Here is an 18139-nt window from a genome sequence, read left to right on the forward strand (position 1 = left end):
CGCTCTTTTGTGTTTCTCTTTTCCCAGCCGAGGACGACGACCTGTGGGAGAACGGCCTCTCTTACGAGTGTCGCACTCTGCTGTTCAAAGCCATCCACAACTTGCTGGAGCGTTGCCTCATGAACCGCAGCTTTGTGCGCATCGGCAAGTGGTTCGTCAAACCCTACGAGAAGCACGAGAAGCCCATCAACAAGAGGTACGCCACAAATTCTTCCACTCGTCTGTTTTCTGCCTCGCTGCTGTTTAAAACCATATTACACTCATTAATGTTTGGCTATAAAAGCAATATTCCCTGCTTTAAAAATCTTGAAATGGCAACTCATTTTGAAAATATTCAGTGCTCTACATAACTCTTGTGATATTAGAGTTTAAATATTGGCCACAGAGGTGCTTTAGTGGCCCCTTTGTCTGCCTCATATCTTCCCTGTTACTCTGAGAGTGTTTGCAGCTGAGCCATGCTCCTTCTCGCCGCTATCTGCTGAGCTGGATTTCTTACAGTCAGTGTCTGCTCTTATAGATAACAGATGCAGTACTTGTGTACTAAGGAAACTGTGGCCATGGTGGCTTTACTTTCTTTTTTAAAATTTTTTTATTTTGTTTGCACTTGCTCTTGACTTCTCCCGTCTCCACTCTAGAAAAAAATTCAGCTTGTTGTCAAAGATGTTTTTAGGTTGTTGTTTTCAAAATTTGTAGCTGCACCTGATGCTGCAGGTTTAATACTTGTGTAAACGTAACAGCAGGAGAGAGTTTGATAAGACGGCTGTGTTTAAGAGAGAGTAGAGGGAGCAGTACGTAGTGTTGTTTACTGTTTAGCTCATAATCTGCCTCCATCAGAGTTTATTGTTTGAATTCTTGCTTGATTTCCCTTTGACTGGTTTGAGGACATCATGATATTAATATAGTATTGACAGGCTTGTTGTAGGGATATAAAACTAATTGGATGACTTTTGCTTTTTTTATGACTTTTTTGTGTATGTATTTAATTCAGAGTTTATATGCAGTTTAGAAAAGCATGAACTTTGTTTGCAGAGCAGGAAAATGAGCTGTTTTTGTCTTTTTGACCATATGCGACCCAAATTGGACTTTTTCACAGCAGTCTGAACAGTCCAAAAAAATCTGACTTATGCCACTTCCATATGCGGTACTAATTCAGATACATATCTGATATTTATCATAGCACCTGCTGTCTGAACAATCATGTTGCATTTAATCCGACTTTTACGTCACTGACATGAGACAAGTGTCATAATTCTGCACCAAAAGAAGCCAGATGTGGCAAATCCAGACATAAACAATGGCTGAAAATTATAATTATGTGTCAATAAAACACATCGCCTCCCAATCCCACCACTCTCAGCTCTGACTGCACATCTAAACAGACTTCTCTGCAGAAATTAAAGTCAACGTGCCACAAAATGACATTGCTAGTGGTGCATTCTCTTGATTAGCTTCCGTTGTTTTGTTATGATCTTGTGACAATCGTGTTTGCTCTGAATAGCTTTTAAATAAAGTTATTTTATGGCCGTTTACAGCCATGCCATAAACGGCGTGCTGCCGTGTGACGTCAGAGTCGCAAACCGTACACACAGATGTCTGACTGCGGTTGCATTTAATTAGTTCTATGAATAAACACACAAAAAAGCTGAATGGGAATTGAGCATCTAGATGTGCTGTATGAACTCAGCCTGAGACATGTTATTCCTTCTTACCATCAGTGCTTCCTTCCTTTTTTCCTTGTTTTCTTCCTTTTATGCTTTTTTCCTTATATGCTTCAGTCGATTCTTCCTTCCACTCTATATCAAACCAGACCTGGATAGAAATATCAGCATAATGAACTCTTGTAAACATACTGAAGCCTGGCAACTAATTGCTAATTTATGTTGGCAAAACTAAGATAGATTAAAAGATGAGCGGCAAAAGCAAATAAAGCGGATTAGCAAGTTTACCAACAGCTGGTGGTGTCGTCCAGGACATGCTACTGTGGAATATTCTTGAGCTTTTGGCCTGTCATACAGAAACTGTCTTTAGACAGAGGCTTCTTCAGACTTATTACAGAACTGACTGCTAGTGGTGATCCTTTCTGCCCACAGCATCACCATGCACAATGACTCGTTGGAAGATACCACGATGGTTTAAGTTACAGCATTCAATTTTTCTTTGGAACAAATTAAGTATTTTTTAGTTTTCAATGGAATTAAGATGTGAAAAATGTTCAGGAACTCTCCTAATCAATCGGAGATTAGGAGAGTCTCCTAATGAGACATTCAGGATTTTAACCCTTTAACCTCCACAGAGTTTTGCTGACTTTGTGGAGGTTTTTAAAAAGCATCTAAAACATTTTTATTTTCCCAGGCTTTTATCTCTTGATTTTGTTGTGTTTTTTCTGGTAGTTTTATATTTTTTGTAAGGTTTTTAAGGTTGATTTTTTCTTTATTATACAGCGCATTGCGATTTTATATACATTTTATATGTGAAAAGCGCTTTATAAATACATTTTACTTACTTACAGATCTTTACTTCTGTGGTCCTGCTGAGTGGAAGTTGAAAGTCCTTCAGTCATAACACAAGCACCTGTGCTCCTTTTGGGCTCATCTGTGTTTTCCTTCCCTCATTCAGATTCACAGTTCAGTAAAATTCCATCTTGGGAATTGTTTTAACGTATAATCTAGCCTGGTTTTATTCTCAGCTGTAAAGAAGGGTTCTTTCTAAAAGGGATATTTGTTAAACATCTTAAGTGAATAATTGACGACTGGAAAAACACGTTCTAACTTTAACAAGCATGTTTAAGCCCTGTAGGCTTTTTTTCTTTTCTTTTTTCTTTTACCTGTTTGTACTGATTACAGAAGGCCCCAGTGAAGGAAAAAAAAACACACAATGGTCTTTTCCTTTCTCTGGAATTCACAGGCCACCCTCTGTCAGTCTGGTTCTCTCTCTCTCTTTCTCTTTCTATTTTCTCTCTCTTTCTGCCCTCCTCTTCATCCTCCTCTGCTATCACAAAGCAGATTGGGCAGGTTATAAATAGTGGTGAATCTCTGTTGTTGTTGAGGATGTTTTCCTCTTTCCTTTGGTTCGATCCACTGTAACCACAACCACACCGGGATTTTCATAATCGAAGAACCACAAAGATACGACAGAAGATTCCCTATTGACTTTTTCTCAGGTGGTTATTTTAACGCTAAAACTAACAAACCAATAGTAAATGGATTTATCCATCAAAAAAATGTCTATATAAAATATGTTAAAAGAGGGTAAAAAAAACCCAACTTGTTTCTGTCTGTTGCTCTGGATAGACAGAGTTAAATCCACTTCTGTGGACAATTAAAAAAATGCTAAAAAAAATCTGTCAATGGAATGTTTCCTGTAGAAGTAGTAATTATAAAGCCAGTTAAACTTACAGAGCTGCTGAATTTACACCGTGTTCTAAATTATTATGCGAGTGATATTTTCTCCGATTTTCTTAAATGGTCAATGCAAATGATTCTCAGTATAATTTTCAAGTCACAAACTATTACAGTGTAAATCAAATTTTACTGAACAAAGCTCCCCATGAGAACAGTATTTTTTTCAAAAATAAAAAACTCAAAATGCACTGTTCCAAATTATTATGCACAGCAGATTTTCTAAACATTTTATGGATTATAAAGAACTGCAAACAGTCATTCTTTGAATGTGCAGCATTAAGTGGTCACATGTACTAAAATCAAAAGCTACTTCAATCAAAAACATCTTAACAGAGCGAGTTACATGTTAACATAGGACTCCTTCTTTGATATCACAGCACAATTCTTGCATCCATTGAACTTGTGAGTTTGTGGAAAGTTTCTGCTTGAATTTCTTTGCAGGATGTCAGAATATCTTCCCAGAGCTGCTGTTTGGATATGAACTGCATTCCACCCTCAGATCTTCTGCTTGAGGAAACTCCAAAGGTTCTCAATAGGGTTGAGGTCAGAGGAGGATGGTGACCACACCATGAGTTTCTCCCCTTTTATGCCCATAGCAGCCAATGACACAGTGGTATTCCTTGCAGCATGAGATGGTGCATTGTGATGCATGAAAATGATTTTGCTACAGAAGGTACAGCTCTTCTGTTTGAACCATGAAAGAAAGTGATCAGTCAGAAAGTCTATATACTTTGCTGAGGTCATTTTCACACCTTTGGGGACTCTGAAGGGGCCGACCAGCTCTCTCTCTCTCTCCCCATGATTTCAGCCCAAATAATGACTCCACCACCTCCTTGCTGACGTCACAGCCGTGTTGGGACGTGGTGGCCATCCACCACCAATCCACTACTGCGTCCATCTGGACCATCCAGGGTTGCACAGCAGTCATCAGTGAACAAGTCTGTTTGAAAATTAATCTTCATGTAGGACCGGGCCCACTGCGACCGTTTCTGCTTGTGAGCTCTGGTTAGGAGCAGCCGAATTGTAGGTTTATGCACTGCAAGCCTCTGGAGGATCCTCCACCTTGAGGTTCCAGATGCACCAGCAGCTTCAAATAACTGTTTGCTGCTTTGTAAGGGCATTTTAACAGCTGCTCTCTTCATCTGATGAATTTGTCTAACAGAAACTTTCCTCATTATGCCTTTATCTGTACAAACCCATCTTTGTTCTCCACAAATTTCTTCACAGTACGATAATGTTTCAGTTTTTGTTAAATATCTAATGTTTTCATACCTTGTCATACGGCACTACACTATCTGATAATTTTCGTCAGCAGGGATCCTTTTTCTTTCCCATATTGCTTGAAACCTGTGGCCTGCTTAATAATGTGGAACATCCTTCTTAAGTAGATTTCCTTTAATTGAGCTCACCAGACAAACTAATCAACCCAGCTCTCTGAAATTAATTATAGTGATTCAAAGAGCCCTGACACACAATACCATCTATAAATTTAATAGCACAACAAAAATTTCTATCTTTATGACACTTAAATCCAATTTGCATAATAATTTGGAACACGGTGTTTATAGACTGCTGAGACTAAGGATGTGGTGGGAGGACACAGTGAACATTACAATTGAAGAGTTGTTCAAAACTACTTTTGGTAACTTTTGAGCTTTATTGGTGTTAATACTGGAAACAATGTACTGTAAGGCTTCTATATTTAGCTACAAAATCCATTTGTAACAAATGTTTCTCTAACAAAATTTTCTGCTCCTAGCAGTCACTATGTTATTACTTATTCACCTGTAAAGCTTTAACTGTGTGCATGAGAGATCGAGATGAATAATGAATAGTCCTTTATTATTTTAGAGTCTAGAACATTGGACATTTAAAAAAAAACAACTTTTATTAGTGACAATCACAATTAAGTTCACTTAGGATCACTAGATGCAATAGCTGCCTCTCAGTGTAATTTCAAAATTGTTAATATTTCCTGTTTCCTTCTAACAGGCTGCTAACATTTTTACATCCTTTATGCTTCCTGGTAGTCACTTTGATGCTATGAAGCTTGCCTGAAATTGCCTTCACTGTAAACAACCGTCCTCCACTTCAAAGTTAATGCTAATTCAGGAATTGGAAGTGTGGCCAACATGGCCTGAATGGCTTTGTTCACTTCCTCCACCGCCATTGCTGAAATTACAGGCAGACTACAATTCTAAAAAAATGCAGAAAATTGATGTTATAGTTCACAATTTCTCCTTCTGTTCGCTGATTGGCTCTGTTGAAAAATCTACCAGAGGAACGAACTCCAAGTGAATGGGAGAAAGCAGAGACTGTAATGTAAGTAAGATTTTTTCCGAGGGGAATAGCAGAGGAAGACAACGGCCAATCTAGCTTTCTGGCAGATAAAAGCTAAAAGTAAAAGAATAAAAAAAATATTTTCCTCAAAATCTCTTTGTTGCTCCTTGTCCCAGTTAAAGCTATAGGTAATAGTATTTTTGTTTTGGTACCATTTTCAATGACCAATAAACTATAATTTTGTAAAGAGCACTGAACACGGGAACTGGAAGATATTTCAAATATCCAAAATAAAACCCGACAACCAAAGCCATAAACAAAGTGGAGATATGAAGATAAATTATGATAAACAAAATTTTACTTCAAAAAATATTAATCATCAGAATTTATATTATCGAGCTCATTTTAATTTATCATACAATTAATTGATTTAATGACTTATTGCGACAGGCTTATTTAGATGTAAAGTCCGATATCACTATTGAATCTCAGCTGCCCCGGTGGAGCTTTAGACGCCTCTGCCAGATCTTTTTAAGTTTATAATAACCAGCTTTATATTTTTGATGCCTGGTTCAAACTCTTATTAACATACTTGTAATGCTAACCTGATTTAACCTGAAAAAGGAGAACGGTATTGCAGAGATTTATCTGAAGTCCCCAGCAGTAGTGAAAGAGAGAGAGCCAGCATGTCTGCTTCTTTCTCAGAGACTCCCATAAAATGGGAATAGGTTTAAAACTGTGAGGAAGTCCTTCATTTGTTGTCCTTAAAAAACCCTTCTTGACGGTACATTGATTTAAACCCACTGTACTGTGACACCTCTTGTTCCTCTTCTTTAATTTAGATTCACACAGTGAATTGACTGCCTAACACAGCTTATCATTGCTTCACCTCCAAACACGTTGTCTCTCTTGTTGAAGAGCAGGCCAGAAGCTGCTTTGCATTGGCCTGCTCTCTAAACCAATTTGCATTACATATCTCTGTTGGAATTCAGCCACTAAACTCTGAGAATTTGTTTGTTTAATTAAATTCTTCTGAACCATGCAACGCTTTAGATGTCTTAAACAAAAATGCTTTCAGTTGGGGATTCCCACAGAGTGTTTTTGGTAGAGTTGACGGTTTCGTGGCCAATACGATTTCCATTTGTGCTTAAGGTCCGACATTATCGGATTTACTTTTAAGGACCAGAATACACCAGAGAAGAAAAATGTGCTGAAGGTCCTTTTGATAGAGGATAGATACTGAATGAAACAAATACTGGAGAACTCAAAAGATAATCTCTGTTTATATGTTGAAGTGCATTTGAGTTTGATCACACTTTACTGCTCGTCAAAGTTCATGCTGTTAATTCGTTAAACCAACAATTCTTTCTTTATGCCTCCATTCTATTTCTGTGTGAAAACTGTGGAAATATTTAACATACATCTCGTGAAGTATCACTGCTCTTTAAAAAAAAAAAAAAAAAAAAGACATTTTGATGTAAAATATTAAGTCTGGAAAAGTATAAAATTTACATGCTAAAAATGTGTAAAACTGCTGAGGGAATTTGATTGGCTGTGTCCAGTCTCTGGTTGATTGACCCAGAGCTCCTTTGCATTGGGAAGGCTGTTGATTTTTTTATATATATATATATATATATATATATGTATATATACTATATATATACTGTATATATACCACCAGTAGAAACAAAAACATTTATATACAGTAATCAAATTATATATATATAAAAAAAACGGAAACCATTGGAGGGAAAACCCTTGGAGTTATCCTCTTTGAGCCCAACTTAACCGTAAACACTTTTCTGTATTTACTCATGTTGTTCTCTCAGTTCCGACTTCGCGCAAACGCTCTGCTTTTCCCCGGTAGCAGTCTTCGACCTCAGTGCTCGGTTCTTACTCCCCACTTGTTTAGCAGCTAGATTTGACAGCAGTTCAAGAATGTTCCTGTGCGAGGGTGCAGGGGGAAGACACTCGATACCCCGCTGCTCCTCTGACAGCTCCGGCGCAGCATCCAAAGCCACCAGTTGGTGGAGGTTGTAGTCATCTCACAACCTCGACCCCTGACCTCAGCTGTAGCTGGCCTGTAGACTCTTACATCATCCCTCACACACCTCCTCTCTAAATCTCATTCTTACCACGATGGCAAACATTTTTCATCCGATTTCAATATTAGTTAAGTTGATAGTAAAGAAAAATATATATATATATATAATTGTCTGCCTGTGTGTGTTGATATAGCTGCAGGTGATTCTCTTTGTCTGGGGTTCAGGTTGGCTGTTTCTGTGAACCGTCCTCTGCTGGAGACGTAGAGAGGCAGAGAGAGCACAGGGGACGGTGGGAGTATGGGAATGAGAGAGGGAGAGCTCCTCTCCGTTGTCATGGCAGCAGGGAAATGCACCCTGGGATGGTGTGTTTCCAAGGTGAAGCGGGATGCTCGTGGTCTATTGGCCGCCTTCAGGCACACCGACTCGTCGACTTGTTCCTAATTGGCCGCATTAGAGAAACCGAGAGCAACATTAAATCCCGTCTGCTTTGATGTTTTAGTTTGATTCGGACAAAGAGGACGGGCTGCATCCCGGTCCGGCTGGGCTCCGTGCGTTCGTACCGGATCCGTGGCGTATTCCTCAGATTGCTGCTGCGCACTATTTAAATATGTTTAGTCTGTCGTTGTTTTTGTCTAACTGTGAGCATCATTAACAAGTTCAAGCTGTTACAGAACAAGGGCTACTCTGCAAAAAAGGCTCCCCACAGGGGGCCAATTTATGTATAAATGCGAGCTATATGTACGCATCCATAAACATACGGGATGCTTTGATTGCCGTGGAATGTCGCGAGGTGAACACGCCGGTTCACGGACACACAGCGCAGCGCTCGGATAAGTAGGACAGAGCAGGATAAAGGGCCCCTGCCTCCAGTCTGGGGCTAAAGCGCTAAATTTATCCCCTGGCTGCACAACACAAACACAGGGAGACAAGTCGTCAGATGTCCGCGAGCCGCTCGCCTTTAAGTCAGCGCACCAGGCTGAGACGCAATTAATCAATTGTTGAAATAATTGTCAACCAATTTAGTAATTGATTAATCGTTAACTTGAGTAAACAGACTCAAAAATGGCAACTTTCTCAAAGAATAACACGTTGAGAGCAATAAGTAACAAAAAGTGTATAAACATATACACATTTTGCATTTAAGATAAAAAAACAACTTTGTAAATAAGTTCTACACAAGACTCACCAAATGGCAGTTTTGGCTTCACCACATTCAAATAAAAAACAAGCAAAAATCTTGCAATAAGCATTTTTTACAATACAATTATTTATCGGTTAATCCAAAAAATAATCAGCAAATCAGCTCTACACTGTACTGATGCTAAGTAGAGTAGAAATGGTTGAGCTTTTCATGTGTTAAAGTTTTTTTTTTGTTGCAGATGCACACATTGCTGCAAATGATTAAGTGTACGCCAAAGGAATGCCATATTACTGCATTGTAGGCAATAAAAAATGTTTATTTTTTATTTTATAAAAGGGATTTGAATCATTTTTTCATTCACGTTTTCTTAAGTGATCCTAATTACTTAAGAAAAGTAATTAGTTTGTACTAAGCTTAAGCGCACGACTCCCAGTGTGCAACTGTGCAAACATAGTAGTCGCATGGGGGTCTTCAGTTGACACACACAGAACCTCTAGAACCTCTTTGGAGCAGAAACTCCAGGAATGCATGTGCCCTGGAGCTCAACCCTGTTGCTAGGGAGACAATTTCCCAAACATAAATATGACTTGTAAATGTCATCAAAATAGTTTTTATCCATTAAAAAAAATGGATTTAACTGCTGCACAATTATACATCACTGCTGCTTTATTTATACCTTTTTTTCTTGATTTACAGTTTGGAGTTAAAGTGAACTCCTTAAAAGATTTATTCAAGGCTGCAGCAGAGCAGAGGGCCAAGCGAAGGTCTGAAAAACTCGTCATAGTTAATCCATCAGCTGTCACTCCCTTCGGCCCCGCCCCTCCCTTTTCGTCGATCCTTTTCTAAGAAACCGCCATTCCGACCGTAGTGTCTTAATCCAGAGGTTCAGACAGATGGTCGTATTTAGAGCTAATCCTTTTTGTGTCCTTTTAGGCACCCCATCTCCGGCGGCGCGTGCAGCGCACCACAAATCTCGGAGTTCAGGCTGCGCGAAGTGATCTGTTGCAAACCGAATGCAGGTTTCTGTTTCAATTCAGAAAAATGCAAAACCAACTGGAAGGCTGCGGCAAAATACCGGCACGTCATCATTTCTTCTCCACTTCCTAAGTACGAGCGGTCCGACTCGTAGTTCATGCAGTATTTATGACGGTGAAGTGATATTGATTGTGTCATCAGTAACCATTTGAAAAGTGCAATAGAGGCAGATGTCTCTCTGAAGAAGCTTGAAGACTGTTTGGTGTCTGTGGTGCCGTAACAAATAGTTATCTTTGAATTTAATCTGTGAAGCACAAGCTGAACAGATTAATTGTGGCTAATTAAGAATCATTTTACAACTTGTGAGGATTCTGTCACTTAATGGCTTTTAAATAAATACAAGTTTTTAGAATTTCTCATAAATCTGATTGTGACATCATTATTGTATTATTGTTATTATTATTATTGTGTGTTTATTTTATTTATTGTATATATTTGACTTTTTGCACGGGAGTTGCAATAGAAATTTCGTTGAATCCTGTTCAATGACAATAAATGCTATGTATCTATCTATCTATCTATCTATCTATCTATCTATCTATCTATCTATCTATCTATCTATCTATCTATCTATCTATCTATCTATCTATCTATCTATCTATCTATCTATCTATCTATCTATCTATCTATCCATCTATCCTCTATCCATCTATCCATCTATCCATCTATCTATCTATCTATCTATATTACTAAATAACAATATTCTAGGGTTAAATTGGAATTATTCTGATTAATCGCGTATTCTGAAAACAAAATTGCCAAACTGCAGATTCTCGATCTACCACTTAGATTGCATATTTCATACGATATAAGAAATGCATAGGAAAAGGCAAATGAACCAATAATTAAATTCCTTTTTTAAAAATGTTTTAAATTTTTAAAAAGTGATCATTTGTAGCAAAGGATGCATGTATAGCTAATTAATTAATAATTGGATGGCAAAAAATGCTTAGAGTTGGAGTTTTTTTTTTTTTTTTTTACATAACTTGAACCAGGTGAAGCTAAAAATGCCGCTTGAGGAGTTTTTTATCATCTTAAATGCGAAATGTTTGTTTATTTATTTTTTAGAGGTTTGGTTTACTTAATGCCCTCAGTGTGTACATTTTTCGCAAATGTATCTTTTTTTTCAGTCTGTGTAGTTTAGCGATTACTTGATTTCTAAATGATTTGAAATCAAATAATTAATCAGATTAGTCGTGATTAATCGATTACTCCAATAATCGTTTGATCATTAATCATTTCAGCCCTAGTTCAAATGCATTCATTACCAGGGTGATATTCCCATTCTTTCAGATGCTACTCCATCAGAATTGTGATTTGATTGCAGAACGGATTCGTCTTTATTGAAGGAAGATGTTTCTCTGACTGAGTCAGGAACGTCGTGACTGACAGCAGGGGCTTCAGAGACGCCCCCGGCGTGTCACTTTGTGTGGCTGGAACCTGACCTGCCGTCAGGGTTATGTCAGAATCATTTTTATTCAGCTCCAGCTGTAGCTCTGTGTGGTTATGATCCGCTAGCTCTGGATCGGATTCCTCATCCGTTTTTCTTTCTTTTTTTTTCATGAACATGTCGTTCTATCTGTTCCTATTTCTCTCTCCCTTCCAAGTCTAATCTGACATTTATAAAGTTGCTCGGCCTGCTTTCCATCTGTGGGAGAAGGAGATCAATTCAAAGTAATAGAGTTCTACATGTGGGAAAGTGCCGGGCTTCAGAGTCTCAGCCGAGTGTTTTCTCCACGTTGAAGCGTAGGCGTGAATGGCAGCTGCTGTGTGTTTTGGTGTCTCTGTGGCAGCAGACTGAGCTGTTGTTTCCAGCGGTCAGGTGGCTAGACTGGAGGAAAGGTGATATCATCCGATTCTCTGCTGCTTACCTGCGCTCACCTTGTTTTCTCCCTTCTAATTGCACTTTGGTTCTTCCGCTGCAGTGCCGAGCATTCAGGGGTATTCCAGCGAATACCCCTGAATTCACGGGGTATTCTGACCCCATGAACTTTTTTGTCTGTGTTTTATTGGGAGCAAATAAAACAGCCCAATTTTTTTTCTGTTTTTTTGTTTAGATTTTTGTAAGAAGGATGTTGTTCATCGCAGATCCTGAACATAAAAAGGATTTTCCATGTTTGTTGTGTGAAAAGGTGTTTCTCTGTGAAAAGAAAGCCATCTACTTTTCAAACCCTTTTGGACTCATTTGAACAAGTTTATTCTCATCCTGTAGAAACAGGATTTGGATCACTTCCTTTCAAAACGCTTCAATAAATTCAATAAAAGCTGATTTGAGTCGACAAATCAAAGTCGACTTTTCAGTAAAAGTCTCTGGATCATTGTGATTTTGCATATTATAAAAACTTGGTTATAAGAACATGAATACTTTGTGTTGTACTGAACACTTTCCACTGTAAGAAAATTATGTTAATAGTAGGGGTCCGCACAAACTCAGTTTGAGGGCCACAGATGCCCATCTCTGTCATAAGGCAAATCCTGGAGAAGTCTCTAGCCTATCACAAGGCAGTTTGGTGGACTGATCCAACAGTAGGGGTGCGCTGATTGCAGTTTTTTGAACAATCACAGATTTTTTAGTAAACCTGACATGGTGGTACCTATTTTTTTTGTTTGTTTGTTTGAAAAGTTGCTAACCTGGCATCAGTGCTGTAACTATTGTCACCAGCGCACGTGCAGACATAACCTGGTGGGTGGGCCAGTCAATCAGCGCTCTCTCACAGCAGAGCAAAAGGGTACAGTGGCTGATTTTCAGATCTTTGCGGTGGTAGATACAAGTTGTCTACGTTCAGTTGTAGTCTTACATTCACATGTCTAAAAAAAGGCCTTAAATTTGTATATTTACGTTGCCCTTAAATTAATTAATCACAGGTCTTAGCAGGACTATTTGATGTTGTTTTTTTCTCGTGGGTCTTATCTGTCAGGCAAAGTCTGAGTCGCACGTAAACATCTTCATTGTCTTCTGTCACTTGAGGCTGTGGAGGCTACTGGTTGCTAATATACCCCTGTTATCTAGCTAGCTTTTTTCCTAGAAAAATTTTCCAAATACATAAGTGAAAATTTATTAGCAGTTGGCTGGCTGACTTCTGCTGCAGAGAGCATGCAGTGTGATTAGAACAAAGCCAGCATCACAGTTGCTGCTATGTTTAATTGTAATGCAGCAAATTCTCCCAACCATCCGCTATATTTATAGATTTTTTTTTTTATCTTAAAGTTCATTCAAGGTGGCATTAAAAAGTCTTAAATTAGATTTGCTGATGCCCTGAAGATAAGATTGGTGGATAAGATTTGTTTCTCATTTAAATGTCAACCGCTCTCCCAAAATTAATAACATCGTGGACGATGTTATTGGTGCAGCCTTACCCAACAGTCATGTTTTTCAGGACGTCCGTGGATCCTTAAATTCACATCTGAAACAAATGGCTTAAGATGTCTTAAACGTAAAGCCTTAAAGATGTTGATTATAGGTCTTAAATTCTGTCTCGGCAGGGATATTTACTTGTATGTTTTATGTATTTATTTATTTTTTTTCTCACCGGATTTTTCTGTCAGGCAAAAGGCTGAGCCACAAGCAGACATCTTTATTGCTGCTGTGGCTCACTGCTAACATTTTCTAGCTACCTTGCCAGTTTTTGATTCACAATGGTCTCAAAAAGGTCTCAAAAAGTTTTACGTTTGAGTTGGCGACCAGAACCCAAACCCAGCACCACAAATCAGAATCCTCATAACTGATAAAAACTCTAACCTTGCATTCCATGTGGAGCCACTACTAATTCCTCTGGTTTGGTGTGTCGCCTGGATAAAGCCTCTTCAGCATCTCCGTCCTGGCTAATGGCAGTCTGTCGCCGGTCTTGCCGTGTCTTATTACAGCAAGCTTCCAATCCAGAAACACCGTTTATTAAAGTCTCGCCAGGATCCGTGGCCGTGCCAGCACGTCCTCTCACCGCAGCAGCACATGATCAGTCAAAACACGTTTCCACACCCCTGATCACTATGACACGCCGACACCAGTGGCAGATATTTACAAACAAGGCAGAAAAGAAAAAAGAAATGGAGGAGTCTCTTTATTTTTTACTTTCTTTCTCAGAGGAAGAGGACTGAGGAAGTGTACATGAGCAAAGCGGAAGGTCGGTTCTTAGAACTTACCCGGCCAAGCCCAACAAACATTTGTGGAATGCTGCAGCTCCGCCGTCCATTCCTCCTCAAACACCGTTTCATTCACCTCAGATTGACTTGTGTTTTACCCTTTGAAAGTGTGAATGACACAGGAAGCCAGTGGTTCATGAGAACTGTTGCTACTTTTACTGTCTTTACAGATTTCTGTTTTCAGAACACTGCGGCAGTCCTATTGAAGTGTTTCCTTTTTTCCCCTTCTTTTTTCATTAAACCACTTTCTTTCAAGCAGACACAGCAAAAGGTAACGAAGGCGGCATGTTGAATTCAGTGCATCCTTTTCAGCTGCTGATCATTTCCAATGTATTTTATTGGGACATTTCTGTACGCGATGAGTCATTTAGTGCATAGATCTGAAGTTAAGTGGAAAAAAAAACATACATGGTAATTGAATTTGATTTAAGTAAAACATTTTCATCTACATGCATGGTGGAAAGCCAACACTGCACATCACCAGTAAAACATAGTGGTGGCTGTATCATGCTGTGGGAATGCATAAATACAATTGAATTGTGAACAAAACCTATTGGAGGCTGCAGAAGCCTTGAGACTGGGTTGGAATTTTCACTCTCTGTTCAATGAGAGGATCAATAAAGCTTAATAGACTGGAAAATATGATTTATATGATTGCAGTTTATTTGTACAGTAAAAATACTCCAGATACAAGGTTTTCCTCAGAAGACTTGCTAAGCCCAGTGGTAGAGTGCTAGGGCAGTCATTCATCCAGGGGCCCGTCGTGTTTGTGAGTTAAAAAATGTTAAAAAGAAGTTGACAGAAAATTTGAAAATACCACTTAATAAATATGTCTTATTGAAAGACTGGAAGATTAATACATGAACACCAACTATAAAGTCTTAAAAAATGCAAACATTTTAAAAAGACTTAAATAAATAAGTAATGCTTAGCCTGGTGGGGGCACAAGTATAGCCTGGTGGCCTGCCAGGCTTATAATACACTGATATATGCATTGTACAAAAAAACTGGTTTACTCAAATAGTCTTAGTTTAAAATAGGTGTTGGTGTTTGTGGGGCTCTGACTTTATACTGAGCTAAAATGCATTGCTGAAAAGGCTGTGACTTATCTGTATCGGGTTAAAAGAAAACTTATTGATAAATCGGCACAAAGTTTCTTAATTTTGGGAGATTGGTAATTGCCCAATACTCGTCAAACCGATGTTATTAAATATCTGAAAATCAACCATGAGGTATGGCTGACTGACCGACCCGCCCACCAGGTCATGTCTGCAACTGTGCTGTTAATAGTCGCCCCACTATCGCCAACTCAGCGACTTTGTTGCCATATTTAGAGGCTTTTCAGACAAAACAATTGGCATCAGAATCGTCAACTTTTCAAAGATCAATGATCGGTCAGAAAACTGCAATTGGTACAACCCCACATATTGCCCATTTCTACTGTAGATGTTCAAAGCTGTTCATGTTTTTTTAAATACTTTAAAAAATATTCTTTGTCAGTAAGAATGCTTTTTGTATGTTGCTTTTTATTCAATACTGTTTAAAAACGGAATTGAATTATTTATTTGTATATTTGTGTTTCTAATACTGTATAAAATGAGCTCATGTGGGTTAAATGAAAAATCTGCAGAACGTGTCCAAATTTTTATGCAATCATTTGTCAACACAATCAATAAAACAATCGACTCCTAAAATAATTGTTAGTTGCAACTCTAGAGTCAAATGCATCACTCTTGTCTGAGTTTGAACTGTGAAGATGTTTTTAAAAAACATTTACAGTGAAACATGACTTTTTATTGGTCTACAACATCATAATCCAGTAATACATATTAAAGTTAGTATTTGCAACGTGACAATGCGTAAAACTGTAGGGGTCTGAAAACTTTTTCAAGACACCAGAGATTGCAGAGGAAACCTTTGCAGCAAAAAATGGAATGACAACCCTAATCCGGAGGTTGGAAAACACACACCTCCTATTTCTTCCAAATGAGAAGTTAATAAAAGTGATATCCTACGGTAAAGTAGATATGCTTTGCTAATATTTGCTGCTCCAACACATCAGATTGGTCTGATGGCAAACATGGAAACGGACAACAGAACACAATGAGCCATTCTTCACATGATTTTGGTTTTATGCAAACAGAAAGGTGCACCACTGCAGAAACCTGTTGTCAATTTGTCAGAAAGCAAAATATTTTAGCTACAGAAAAAAGAAGGGGGATCTAATTAGATCCAGTTGTTCAGTTATTGAGCTTATCAACCCTGGTTGTGTCCCTCACTATGGTCCTCCCTTTTGCCGCCGCACAGGGCGCCTCTGCTCTCTTGAATCTTGCTAGCAGAACGTGCCATCTGAAGGCAAACGTGCCCACCAAGCTTTTCTTTGTCTTCATGTTGTCATCGGATCATCCCATTGTCTTCTCACCAAGCTACGAAACCGCCGTTTGCATTTAAGGGGCGACGGCGGGGAGGAGAACAAGGGGAAGCGCCTCGGCGGATGATCAGAGCGAGCGAATGCCGCGTGCGACGGGAAGGAGAGGAAGAGACGAGAGCAGATCAGAGAGCAGCCCCAGCCATTTGCCAGTTAACAGATGAAGAGCGGAGCAGAGAGAAGCGGGAGGAAAGGCAGTGACAGAGAGAGAAAAAAAGAAAGAAAATGATTAAACGATTTTGTGGCTGTTTTTTTATTCTCCTTTATCCTCCCTGTGAACATGACAGACGCAGAGAGATGCACATGAGAGTATGAAGAGACTTCCTCACAAATCTGGTTAACGAACAAAATGTTCCGACAAGTTACTCAGGTTCTCCCGTTCACGTTCTCCCGTCTCACTTCTGACGCCAAAACGAGAGGTGTCCCGGCCTCGCTCGTGTCCGTCAGCTCACGCTGCTGACAGCTTGGGTTTTAATTGCAGCCGTTCGTACTCAATACACACCTTCAGGGTTTGGCCCTTTTTGTTTTTTTTGTTTTTTTTTTTCTTTTTTGAAGAGCAAGCAGTACCTCGCTGCAGGGAAGATGACATTCTGAAATCCCTGAGAACCTGAGCGCCGAAGCTGGAGCAGCAAAGACTGTGTGCCTGGATAAGCACCCTCAAGAAATTCCCAAAGGAGAGTAGACCCTGAGGCGAAAAGCGTGAAGTTTTCACATCAAACTAGTAAAGTTCGGATTATAATTTGGTCTTGGTGCAGAGGAGAAATCGTGCTTCTTTGCTAGAAATAATAATGATAAAAAAAAACATCAGGTTGTGAAACACTGAAAATAGAACAAAATTAGGGGAAAATTACCTGAAAATCTGAGATGCACCGACAAACCAGCCAGAGGTCAGAATCAGCAGATAGAGTAACCACAAATGTATTCAAGCAAGAGTAACACTTTCAACATATTTTTATTCAAGTAAAAGTAAAAAGAGTGAAAAAGTTTTTGAGGAGACCGCTACTCCAGTACTGAGTAAATTATCATAAAATCTTATTAAATTTTTTTATTTTAAAATTATGACATGAAACAGATCGACTATGAAGCTACGTCTGAATTGTCATTTTAAAGGAGGCAGTATTATGTAAAATTAACTTTTTTAGCTTTACACCGTGTTATGCTATTCCCTCATCAAAATCATAAATGGAGTGTTGATTTGATTATTTCATGTATGTTTGAGAAATCACTCTGCTCCTTCAGACTAGCCAGATGCAATTAGCAAACACGTTTTGGAACTGCACATCTGTTGAGTTTATTATACCATCTACCTCTCAGCACAAAGCCGGGTAAAAATGTTGCTAAAGGGTTCATATAGAAGACGTGTTGTGTCCGGAGGGCAGAGTTTCAGAAAGAACAGAAGTTTTTAAAGAGACAGACACAATTTAACTAGGACGCGTTAAATTGCAAAGTCAAAATTTTTTTTTGTCATTTAATATAAACAGCGTTTTTATAACAAGTGAAGTTGACATATTTATTTAATTGTGGTATGAAATGACACAATGTGCCTGGAAAATACATAAAACTGCCCTTTATAATAATAAAAAAATACTACAATCAAATACAAAATGATGCAGTAGCAGAGGAAACATTCGTTTAAAATTTTTTTTTCAATATTAAACTTTATTTAACT

At 38.7% G+C, this 18139-nt stretch overlaps 1 protein-coding gene across 1 annotated transcript in view; it reads left to right on the plus strand.

Moving 5' to 3' along the window:
• med13 (mediator complex subunit 13) overlaps positions 1–18139 on the plus strand; it is a 99849-nt gene that overhangs the window by 32633 nt on the left and 49077 nt on the right. The window contains exon 3 of the mRNA XM_023342105.1: positions 28–196. Within this exon, the coding sequence (XP_023197873.1) occupies positions 28–196 (169 nt within the window). The remainder of the gene's footprint in view (positions 1–27; positions 197–18139) is intronic.

This window comes from Xiphophorus maculatus, chromosome 11 (genome assembly GCF_002775205.1).
Source record: "Xiphophorus maculatus strain JP 163 A chromosome 11, X_maculatus-5.0-male, whole genome shotgun sequence".
In the NCBI taxonomy this organism is placed as follows: Eukaryota; Metazoa; Chordata; class Actinopteri; order Cyprinodontiformes; family Poeciliidae; genus Xiphophorus; species Xiphophorus maculatus.